General features: G+C 50.0%; 1 protein-coding gene across 1 annotated transcript in view; it reads left to right on the top strand.

Moving 5' to 3' along the window:
- Positions 1-12845, top strand: part of LOC144937514 (protein diaphanous homolog 2-like) — a 79266-nt gene that overhangs the window by 17129 nt on the left and 49292 nt on the right. Inside the window, 3 exon segments of the mRNA XM_078864759.1 lie at positions 8084-8122; positions 9936-10109; positions 10452-10556. Coding sequence (XP_078720885.1) covers positions 8084-8122; positions 9936-10109; positions 10452-10556 — 318 coding nt within the window.

The raw sequence follows: 12845 nt of genomic DNA, 5'->3' as shown, positions 1-12845 counted from the left end.
GCATGTTCTCTCCCCCTGTTCTGATAGGTTTACTTCGGGTTCTCCAGTTTCCTTCCAGAGCTAAAAAAGCACAAAAACCCGTGCATTGTGACCAGTATTGGTCAAACATCCCAATGCTGAAAACTTACCTGCATATTACTCAATTTGGATGACGCACGGCCACACCATTGCCCCCCTACTGCTAAAACATGGCAGAAGCCTCCTAAAAACGAGTCTTGAGACTCGTTGAGGCTTTCCCCCGGGTAAAAAAAAGCGTAAAAATAAAGAAATAACATTGAACTTTCTTTGGCCCTCTCTGAAGTGCAGATACGTGACCTGCGCTGTCAAATACTTGCAGAAGAACCAGCGATGCAGCTGGGTAAATAAATAGCCTTTGTCACTGGTAGCTTGAATTATGATTCGTAAGCGCGTTACGCGCTGCTTGCGCAGGAAAACACACGACTGTTTGGCTTGCGATAGCACGTCCAATTATTAACAGGGGCCATAGAACGTCTAATTACCAACAGGGGAAATTACACGTATTGACATGATCCGCGAGCCAATGGGCAAATGCAAGGCAAATATTTTAAAACCGATGCATATGAAGGAATCTGGAGGGAAGCAGTTCTCCCATCTCTGACTGCCGCCACTGCCTTATCTCCATCTTAACATACTTCGGATTCCTGTACCTAGCGGAGCACTTTTGCAGTGATGCACTCCTTCGTCCGGACTTCGTACGAAGACCCGTATTTAGTCAAGGCTCGGCTCGGGCTCAGTGAACCAGCTCAACAGTCATTGCTTTAACTTGAACCGGCTCTGAGCTTGGTCCCAGCCACACTCAGGCTTTCCATGAGCTGAGCCTGAGGCCGAGCCCTCAGCTGAAGCAAGTGAGCAGCTCGAGCCTGAGCTGAGCCGCGTTGGAGGCCGAGCCAGAGCAGAGTCACGACGTGAGGCTCTCGCCCCAAAGAGACGTGATTTAATTCTAGATTTGAAGCTTTCGTGACTGCAAGGATTCATATTGTTAGGGTTTTTTTTCGGTAAAGTCATGCAGGTAAAAATTTCTAATTGAAATTAATAAAAGTAAAATAAAAAAAAATGTAATCACGACGTTTTGGAGGCAACACAGCTATCGTGCTGTGACGGTTCCACCTGAAGACGGAAGCTTGTGTTGCCTCCGAAACGTCGTGATTTTTTTTATTTTACTTTTATTAATTTTAATTTTTTACCTACGTGACTTTACCGAAAAAAAACCTAAGAACGTGATTTAATATTTTTCAACCAAAATGTTACCGAGTGGTTTGTGGCTTCCTAATGCTGGCAGGGTGACCTCGTCTGGGTATAACGGAGCACTGATTCCAAGATCAGGTTAGGTTTGGCGCATTCTGGGCCGAGTTAAGTCACAGGCGTCTTGTGCATTATAACGGATTCAATTTAACTGTGTTCCGTAATTCGCGCGGGTTTTTTTTCTTTTGTGCTTTTAAAGCGCCCACTACGCGGCTTATCTGGGGCGCTCGCAATTGATGCAACAGGGAGTGCTTGAAGGGCGACATTCCTGGGTGCATGCGGGCCTGGTAGAGGAAAGGTTGACGACCCGCTCTGTTGTTGAGTTTGTTGTTGATTGTGCTTGTGCACCACTGCCAATGCAGCAACAGCAGCAACATCGTCACCAAATTGTCTGATCCACGCCGGAGCGAGCAACTGTTTTCCCACCCACCCTACCGCAGAGAGCAATGCTTGTCGCATCACAATCGGCGGCGCTTTGAGATCCTTGATGAAAGGGGCTTGCATAAATAGAATTATAATTTTACCAAAATGTATCATTCTCGGTTAGACAAATTATCATCGTGGGCAGCCAAGATCAGTCCATTGCCGGACGAAGGCCTTCCCAAGCAGTCGCCACAGCTTTGCAAAGCAACAAGCCACGTAACACCTGCACACAAAATCAACAAGTCTAACAGTTTATAAAAAATAATAATATCAATAACAGTTCGCAGACATTTTTCAATTATCTGCTGGATAAAGGCCTCCGCCAGGATGTGTAGATCATGGGTGGTTGCTTGACCATACTTCACCGTGCATCTCCAGTGCAAGGTTGGTGAAGTGAGTCGGTCGGCACCAATTCCGATGCCACTCGCCCACCGGCGTTAACCATGGCCTGGAATTGAACTTAGATGACTGGGTTCAAAGTGCTGTGCGCAAACCACGGCACCTGTCGCAAAAAATGTGACGAACATCGAGGCACCGGCACGGCAACCGAAGGGCAGGCGTAGGAAGAGTTTGTGCGAAGAGGTGAACTGGTATGTGAATGACTTGTGGAGCGGATGTGCCGATCATGGCCCGGGACAGGAGTGAGTGTAGAAAGAGGCAGCAGGAAGGCAGCCGCAGCATTGGTCAGAACACAATCTCGCAAGGACAAAGATGAATCAGAAGGTGATGACAGGTGTCGGCTTCATCTTCTTGGTTCTTTAAATAAAATAAAACATAATAAAAAAATTCTCGCGACGTTTCAGTCGAAACGTCGTGAGAATTATTTTATTATGTTTTATTTTTATTATTTTATTACTTCCCTTCTACGTGACTTTACCGAAAGAACCAAGAAGATGAATCCCTGCAGTCACGAAAGCTTTAAATCGAAAGGTGTCGGCTTGTATCGGTACTTTTACTTATTGACAGTTGTGCCTTAAAACCCTTGAGTCTTTCCTTTAGCCTCGGTTATTCAAATCGGCCCGCACGGACAACGTTTACACACAAATTTCAACCCCCCCTCCCCCCCCCCATTATATTTTAAGAACACATCGTCTGCCGCACCGTAGTAAGAGTAAACGAGGTCGTGATACACATGGAGCAGTTGTGAGTTACAGTATTACTTGATCACGTGACTTAATAAATAGTTGAAATTAAAATAATTTCCGAGATTATCCCACACGCGGGAGAGGGCTGGCCACGCGCTCAGCTCCCGCGGAGAGCCGCCTCCCTCTTCATTACTTTCGGTGGTTTTTTTCCAGACCGTACCACGCGCCGTTGCTGCTCGGCGCGACGTCCGACGTTTCGCCCCTTCACGTGAAGAGCAGAACGTCGGATGTCGTGCCGAACAACGCGCGGTACAACCCGAGAACGTACGGTGCAAAAGAAGTTCAACATACGTACGTCAGAGATCCGCACAACCACGACTGCCACAACCTGTAATCAGGCTTCGCTGCGAGTGCACCTTGGTCAGCTGTAGGCTGACAAGTTAAAAAGCGAGCTTTGCACGCTTGGCTACCCGCGAGCGCACAATCGATTGGTGGGCCGTGAGATGAAGGCGCTGATTGGTGGAATGGTTCGAAGGGCTCAAAAGCCCTAGAAATTCGAATGCAGAGAGTCGGTCAATCTGAGACCTGTTGAGCAATTTAGAATTTCATTAGTTTAGTGGTAAGGATCAGCTGAGACGGTTCGAGATGGGTATTTAAGGAATTGGCTGCAGCATATCGGGGGCCCATTCGGAACGGTGCTCCACAAGCGTTACGTTATTGGCTTCCATACATAGCCCTTGGTTAACGATGCGGTCCAGACCTCGCATATACCCCGGCGCAGTAGTAGCCGCCCCATTCGGCTGTTTATGTCGGCAGCGGCTGCGGGCAAGGCGCTGTGGCTGCTCGGCAACGTTTGTGGCCGGATTTTGGTTTCTGGTGGCTTCCGCGAACGGGGGAAAAGATTCCCAACCAAGACTGAAAAGATTTTTTCCAAAGGCTTCTGAAACAACAACCGTTGTTTTTTTGTTGGTGAATTACGAGCGCTGGTTTTTAAGTTTAGTGGTCCGGTCGGTGCACGTGCGACTTCCAGCGGCGGCATTGCGGGTGACTCGTCATTTGTACATTTCCAGATGGTTGGGTTGTTGAGTTGGCTCAGAGGGCGGAGAGCCGAGCTGGCACGGCTGAGGTGCTCGGTTCAAAACTGGCTTGCAGACGCCGCGATGAAACCGGGTTTTCAAGTGTAGTGAGTTAATCATCTCAGCTCAGTCACCAATGACTGTACAAAAAAAAATCACATGTTACTTAGTTTGTTGTACTTGATTTGGCTACAGTTTGCTCAACTCAAGCTCTGAGAATTAATAACGATTTGACCGTCGTGTGACAAACATGACGATCAGTGTCGGGGCTGGTTGGAAAGTTTGGGCCCGGTGTAAATCAGAGGTCACCTTAAAACAGGGGTGGGGAACCTTGTTTCTGCCAAGGGCCATTTGGACATTTACAACATGATTCGCGGGCCATACAAAATTATCAACTTGAAAATTTGCCCGTTATATTTGGTCAAACATTTAATTAACTCACCCCTAATGCGATGACTGGAACTGCTTCTCTTTGGTGAGGCATGTGATGTTAGCTGGTATTGATGATGATGTTGCTACTCGCAACTGCTTTTCCAGGTTTGCTCCTAGATTTATTGAATTTCGAGTCCTGCCTGCGGTTGCCTTGGCAGGGCCAGACGTTCCCTACCCCTGCCTTAAAGGATCTCTCAGAGGGAGCTCTGTGATATCTGCTTCTGCGGACCATTCTCTACCACCATGGCAGGGTTGCATCGCTTACTCCAAAGAGTTCCGGATGGATTTTACGTCTCGAGGCATGGCACAGATAACACAATTGGGATAAAACTGGGGAATTAAAACATTCTCATTTACAGATGCCTGCACGCTAGCCCTTGGATTCACAGGGTTTTTGGCTGCCCCTCATTGCTTTGGGTCCCAGTGACTCCGCGTAAATGACTAAATTATTTTAAAAAACTAATATGTAATTGCTTTCTCTCTTTACAGGCCAGGGGAATGTTTATTCTCTGTTGTTGAGTGTCTTTCATTGCAAGGCAAACGCAAGCCTTCTCAGGAATCGAACGTTAGGTCAGCTAACCACCATCAATCATAGGATGCATAATATCCATCGATTACAATTGATTAATATGCTCACTGCTTGGTTACCCAGGAAAGCCTCCCTCAGTCTCAAGACTCGTTTTCAGGAGGGTCCTGCCGAGTTTTCAGAAGGAGGGGGGGGGGCATGTAATCCCAATTGAGTCATTTTGAAAACAATCCTTTGTATACCGATATTTGGCCAAATACATTTGGCCATTACAAAGTTACACTGTGTTCTTATCTATGGGAGAATACCGGAGAAGTCGGAAGAAACACATGCAGAACGGGGTGAGGGCGTACAAAACTCCACACAGAAAGGCACCTGAGTGAGTGATCGAACTCAGGAACGTCTTGCTGTGAGGCACACGTGTCACCACTGCGCCACCCTGCCGCCCAAATGCTCACGGTGCACGCATTGCATCACGTGTGTAAGAGTCGTGAGTGTTTTCGCTGTGTGTACGTTGTACGCAATTGGTTCACGCGGGGTAGATTGGCAGCGCAGTGGGTTGCGTTACTGCACGATAAACCCTGCGACGTGGGTTCGATTCCCGGCCACGGCCAGCATCGGGTGATGTCTGAGCCGGTCCAGGGGCAACCACTTACCCCAAAGCCACACCGACCAGCATGTGGAAAATTACGGCCTTACAACTGCCACGACCGACACGGCCTTTGGAAGGCCGTCATCTAGCAGTGGACAAAGGTCTGTACGTGAAAAGAAATGTTCGTGTGGCCCTCCAGCCACTAGAAGCGCTAGAGTGCACCACAATTCTAAAATAATGACATTGACATAATGAATCGATCGACGGATCCCTGAGTCGCAAAACGTGGCGAAGGGGCTGAGATAAATCGTTACATCCCTAATTAATGGCACACCAGCTGACATATGGTGGGGGGGGGGGGTTATTTTAATCGCATTACGTCACGCATGGTTGGTAACCCATGGAGTGTGACGGTGAATCCCATATTCTTGGCAGTGAATTATTAAACCCAACATTAGAAACCCCGCGAAACCTGAAACTGATGCCGCATGGTGTTTTGCGTGCGACGGTTGTTGCTATGCATTACGCGTTTGCGTGCGTGCGTGCACGCGATAGTCCAATCATTAGTGTTGGGGAGTGGTGGCGCAGTGGTTAGCACGCTGCGCGCCGAACCCGGCGGCCCGAGTTTGATTCCCGCTCATGGGCCAACATCGTTGACGAATATCTGAACGGGTCCTGGGCCTCCCCTAGGTCAGCCCAGCCTCAAATGAGTACCTGGTACGGTGCGTACACATCAGAACTGGGGCGACAAAGGCGGCCGGGCGTGGTGTTGACCACCCACCCCCTCGTGTGCCGTGCCGGCCTTCGTATGTGCTCGCCAACAGCACTTGCTCCAACAGTCTGTTATAGGCTATATCGGGGGGATCTTTGTCGATTTATGCATGTTGTGCGTGTGAGGCGGTTAATTAAAACGAGGCTTTGTGTGTGTCAGTAACCCGATTCCTCGAGAGCTGACGGCTCCCCCACACCTGGCCACCGGCTCGGTGGGAGTGGCCAGGTGCAGGACATTGAGCGCGCTAGCGGTGTCATCAGGGTCACCGTCAAGGTTCTCGGATACGTGTGCACATACAGCCCCTTTGGATAATTACAAGGGCAGTTGAGCACATTTGGTGTTGGCTCCGTACTTACTCCTAGCAGCGGCCAATCACGAAGGGGGGGCTCTGCGTCACAGACGAGCGTAGTTTGCCAGTCGCGGGCGATGCTGCTGGCTGTGTGGTTTTTACCCCAAGTGGGTAATTTACGATTTTTCTTTTTTCGGGGGAAAAATTGGAAAGTGACACCGGCACACACGGCCGACTCTTTTTCGAATGGCGTCACGGGACCTTTGACGTCCGCCGTGAAGCGGCCGGCGAGTGGTCGCGTTTACTGGTGAATTGCGCACCGCGGTATTAACCAGGGCGGCCGGTGGGGCTCGAACCGCAAACAGCTGTAGCAAGCGGAAAACGCACTGCCACTCGGCCGTTTTGTCAGTCCACCGCTGCACGAGGTGTGGGTCGCGAGAGTTATTTGACCATACTTCTCCAAGCCGGTCATCACCACGGGTTAGTGAAGGCAGTGAGCGTAGACGTGGGAGCATAGAGTCACAGTACAACAAATTAATGTTTCCTCCACTGCCCTCTGCCGACCACCACGCAGCAATACCCCCCCCCCCACAGTCAGCCCGGTGGTTGCCCATCCATGCGCTATCCAGGCTCAACCCCAGCTTAGCTTCCATTACCAGATGATATCATGTGCATTCTGCCAGGTGATGAGGTCATAGACCAAGCATGTTCAAATATAGATCTGTATCACTTTCAATTTTCTGGAAGTTTTTATTTATATATGTATATTGAGGTGGGGAACCACCAAGTATGCTTACAAAGAAGTGAGTTGACGCACCTCTATCACAAAGGAGTTCCACAAAACTCACTGCTTTGGGCTCTCTCTCTCTCTCTGTGGTCATTTGCTTGGCTCTGCTCTGCTTTCAAACGTTCACGAGTAACTCGAGTGTTAAATGATTCACTGACAATGCCTTGAAAATGCATTTCTCTGCCTCCGCCCCCCCCCTGTCTATTTAAGGCCACCCCACAGAGACGATCACCCCTCTCTGTTACCTGTGTTGCTCTCGCTATGTATGTATCTTGGTGATAACCGAAAGAACCAAATAATAATTCCTGCAGTCACGAAAGTTCTAAAATTAAGATTGATGCATTTCAACTTCTTTGGTTGCAGCTCGGGGTGGAGCGAATTCGTCAATTAATACAGATTTCTTAATTTAATTTCTATTAAAATACTTCACCTGGATAGTCGCATGAGATGGGATATCTTCGTTTGCAAGGGGGCAGTCCAGGGTGTCACTGTCCGTGTCACCGACACGCTCCGGATAAAGTACTATTGGACTCCATCCCTATATTTGAGTTTCCACTCGGAACTCGAATATAGTTTGAATATTTAATTATTACGTACGATTCAGTGTCACGATTCGTTCGGGGGTCAAAGTCCCGAACCAATCGTGACTCTGAATTGTGGGGATTTGTGGAGTTGATATCAATAAATTGCTCTGCGCGGTGGCTCGCTGGTTATCTGTTGGTTTGTTTTTGCAATATTCTGTTTTCTGCGGGTGTTGGTGTTTTTTTTCCTCCCCCCCCCCCCACGCTTTCTCAATGTTTTCATTTTCTCTTCTCCCTCTGACCTCTGTGTCCCTCAGCAGAACATAAAGAAACTCATGACAGACGATATGTCGCTGGTAAGGTGTGCGATGCTCGAGGCCGTGCAAGTGGATCTGTGCCGGCTTGCGCGGTTACTGCTAAGCATGCGACGACCACCGCAGATGACCCCTTGCGCGCGCGCGCGCCCGTGCGTCGGCATGCGTGAGAGTCGATTGATCGCCGTTCGTGCGAACCGTCCGTCGCCAAGCGCTCGGAGACGAGCGAAATTGGCGATGCCGACGACACAGATGGGACAGACCAAAGAATTTGGTTCTCGAATCGAAACCGTCAACCCTCAATCTTGCCCCGCTTCTCAGTTGTGGTCGGTCGGAGGCGTCAACCGTCGCTCCGTGCCGCTCCGCACAACTCCTTGGCGAGGGTACTGCTGCTCAAAAAGGAACGTTTGCAACCTCCTCTGAAAATAATACGAAAGACAAAGCATCATGCCTTGTTTTGTTTTATTTGACTGCGTAACTCTTGTAACCCCATGATTTTTTTCTCCGAACAGTATCTATCTATGGAGTTAATATTAGCAATGGAAGAGGGGGTTATTACCCAAATGGATGGTGTGCAAACCTTTCCTTTTGAACTGCAAAGCACGGCACAGAGACCAGTTTGAAATCAAATTCATATCTGCCCAGGCACCGCCAAGCAGGCAACTTCAAATTTACAATTGTCCAAATGGAAAAGTAAAATCTGACAGAAAGCAACGCTCTCCTCCCGTCCCGTCATCACCCGCAGCTGCCCTGTCACCCGCCTTGCACACACGCGCAGCAGCGGGCAGCAGTGGCGGCAGTGGCAGCGGCGCCGCTGCGTCATTCACATTTGTGGGATTCCTCGCGCATGTCTGCTCACGGCCGGCTGGACCCTGCACGTTCACGGCGGATAGGCCGCCGGTCTCTGCCCATGCGTGGAAATGCTCAGACATTTGACGCGCGATAAGACGCGCGCACCTGCATGACCTCACCCCCCGACTTGTTGCATGCGTACGACCTACCGTGTGCTCGTTTATTAAACCAAACGCTTGTTGTTGTTGTTGTTTGTGCATCACGACGGCTCCGAGCGACGTCCGTAAGCCCCACCGGACTGTTGTGACTCTGCGAGCTCCGCATGCTCCCCACAGCCTGACCTCGCGTCTTAACATCGTGATCGTTCCGTGGGAGCGCTCGACGGCTCTGGCCTTGTTACCGCCAGTGCGGCAGCATGGTCGCGATGGCGAGCGCGTGTGCGTCAACGGGTTCGGTTCGTGATTAAATCGGTGCGTGTGCACTTTGATGCAAACTCGAGCAGTTTTAATGTTTTGCGCCAACATCACTAACAACTAACCGCATCCTTTCACGTAAAACTTTTAAATGGATGTTCCGTGTTTATGTTACAAAACCCATAACTGTGGCCGTTGTCCATAACATTTCGAGTTATCAAAATGTAAAGCTAAATGGCTATGATCATTCTCTTAACAATGATTACATATACAATTTCATAGTTGTACTGGGTTGGAGTGCTGGCGCAGTAGTTAGCATGCTGCTCTATGAGCCCAGTGACCTGAGTTTGATTCCTCGCAACGGCTAACATCAGTGGCGAGCGATATCTAAACCGGTCCTGACATCTGAAGCCCTTCACCAACCCACACTGACCAACGCGGTGACGTGTACGGTCAGACAACACCCACGGCTTACACAGCGTGGGGAGGCCTCCATCCAGCAACGGATTGAAAAAGGCCTGTGAACGACTGCGAACAAGTCGTACAAATTGGATTTCTGGCATTGCTCCACTCGTGCCCTCCTGCCCGGTCATTGACCCGGTGTCCCTCCCCGTGCCCCTTCGCCTCCACCGCCCCCTCCCCCCACCAAGTTGGACCGTTTCTCCAGCATCCGGATCGCGGGCAGCAAGCGGGACCGCCCGGTCGTGCCCTCCTCCCGGCACCAGCCCAGCCTCGGCCACGAGCAGCCTCCGCCCTCGCCGAACCCCTTCCAGCCCAGCGTCTTGTCGGAGAAGGAGGTGCTGGCGCTCTTCGAGAAGATGATGGTGAGATTTATCTTGGGCCCTTGAGGGCCCAGCTCGTGTGCGCCCCGCCCCCAGGTAGTAGATGGCGATTCACGCTGACCACAAGGGTTTTGTCAGCCCTCGGCAGATGGTAAAATACCGTCCAGGTTAGATCTTGGAGGTCTCTTTATTATTATTGCTACTACGCTTGTCTCGGCGAGGCTTTCCTACCGCTGGGCCGCGTCACTGCCCAATGCGCTCACCGCGTTTGCCGTGCAGCGGCCGCGGGCTCTGGCCGAGGGAGACTGCATCGGTGAGGTGTTGTCGTCGACGGCTTTGACCCCGATGACCTCTTGACCTCTTGACCTCGATCTCGTTCGGCAGGAGGACATGAACCTGAACGAGACGCACAAGGCGCCGCTGCGGCAGAAGGATCTGGTGATCAAGCGTGAGATGGTGATGCAGTACATCAACGCCGCAGCGAAGTCTGTGAGTAGCAATCTCTCTGCTCGCCGCGGGTCCTTTGAGGCAGTGGGCTCCGTGGAAACATCCGTCCACACATAACAACAACACGCACACACACCATTATTGCGTAGCTCCCTTGTGTGTTTTCAGGTTGCACCACGAATCAAACTGAATTTTCACTTCCTGCAGTTGTTGCCAGCACGCGGAGCCAAGTGTCGGACATCGCGCTGAACGACGCGCGATTAAACGCGTAAACGCTTCCAAGAGCTGTGCACTGCAAACATGAAAAACCTTAATCGGATTTACGGTAATTGTGCCACGCCGCTCAACGGTGATCATGCCGACGAGCAAAACAGCATCGCCCTGCGTATCAGTGTTGATCAGTCGGCGTCCCATCGGGATGCCTGCCGCATGAGGCCCGTTCATATATACGTGAGCTTGAGATGCATATCACAAATTCTAGATTTGAAGCTTTCGTGACTGCAAGGATTCATACGGTTAGGTTTTTTTCGGTAATGTCACGTAGGTGAAAAATAAAATTAAAATTTATAAAAGTAATAATAGAAATAAAATAATAATAAAGCACTATTTCTATTATTACTTTTATTAATTTAATTTTTTACCTACGTGACTTTACCGAAAAAACCTAAGAGAATAGAGCACAAATTGACCACAAACCAAGCTGGTCAACAAGACCTCGGATGTCGTGCGCTCATCATCCGAACTTAGCAAGCTGGACCTCGCCACATTGGTCTGTAACTCGCCTGTGTGGCAAGGCAGCTGTGAAACCGTTTAGATATCACTCCTGTCCATATCGGACAAATTTAGCTGTGATGCTGCTGCTGCTGCTGCATTGGCAGTGGTGTCTAATCACAAATAACAAACACTCATCAATGTTACCGTGGCCCTAAAAGTAAATGTCATGTGAGAGGTGATGTTTTTGCCAATTTTTACGAATACGGAAGGGCCACTGTACAATGAAGGAGGGCACCTAACCAAAATGTCACCTATTATGTTCTTATCGATATTGGAGTCGTCGGGATCAGATGTGCCTGTGAAATGGTCGTGTGCACATCGTTTGTCATCGTGTCCAAAAAGATCGCGACCAGCAATCGTCTTCAAACTATGAACGCGGTGTGCACGGTATCATTACTATTATTTTCACGTTCAGTTGCCGAGTACATAAAATCGTAGCAGCCTTTTTGCACAACGAAAAATTCACAAACTGAAAGTCCGTATAATTCTAAATAACTTAATAGACGTTTGCAATAAATTCTCGGCTTCATATAAACTATAATTTAATAACCAAACGCGTGGGTTTATGAAAGTTTTATCATCCTCGGTCTGTCTAGTTTTATATGGAGTGCGCGCATCGTAAATGTTAATGCAATTTCACGGCCGCGTCTCCGTCCGATGTGGAAACCGCTTGCACGCATCCCCACGCGGCGTTGCTTTTCATTGTGGCGCGTAAAGGGTTTTAAAACTCGTGGCAGTGTGCGTGATGGTCCGCGTGCACGCGTACGCACGCACTGGTGTGCACGCGCGCACGCGTCTTCCCCGTAAACTCAATTGTTCAATAAAAATGAAAAACAGACATTACAGCTCATCCACATTAAACGTAATGCGGAACAAGCCACGTTAAAAAGATATAGGATTCAAAGATAAAGTCGAGTGGTGATTTCCTGCTCAAATGGGCATTCTGGCGTTCGTGCTCGTCCCCTTGTTTACAGCCCTGAACCAGTGGTGGAAATTCCCCATTCCTATGGCAGGGGCGAATATATCGATAGGACAACTGCCATCCGTAATTGTTTTATCGAGCCCGGAGCGATGATGGGCTGATTAAACCCCGCTCGATCTGGACTTGCTCTACTGCTGAGCCACATGGCCCATAAAAACCTCATTCTTATTAATACGGCGCTTGCTTTGCTTTACAAGCCTGCCTCGTTATTTCGGTTTGCTTACGACCCTGCCTAGCTATTTTCGTCCTGAATGACGGCTTTGGGTTGCTAGAATGCCTCGCCGCAGGGGGGGCCGCGGGGGGGGGGGGCACAGGAATCACCTGTGGGGGGGGAGGGGGGGGGCGACGCGGGTCCCTGGGAACGCGGCGCGTCGGCGCGTAGGGGTCGCTAGCGGCGCGCTACGGTCGCGGATTCGAGTTGGGGGGTGGGAGGGTGGCTTGGGAGGGGGGGGGCAGCAGCATCGCGCAGGGGGATGGATTTTGCGGGGCGAAAACAAAAAAAAGGCCATTGTGTTTTGCGTCTTTCGCCGATGGAGTAGACAGGAAACCGACGGCGACTCTAGGCGGTCACGCGG

This window comes from Lampetra fluviatilis, chromosome 19 (assembly GCF_964198595.1).
Source record: "Lampetra fluviatilis chromosome 19, kcLamFluv1.1, whole genome shotgun sequence".
NCBI classification, from domain to species: Eukaryota; Metazoa; Chordata; class Hyperoartia; order Petromyzontiformes; family Petromyzontidae; genus Lampetra; species Lampetra fluviatilis.
Note: the sequence above shows the minus strand (reverse complement) of the source record. Positions and strands in the feature narration are given on the sequence as shown.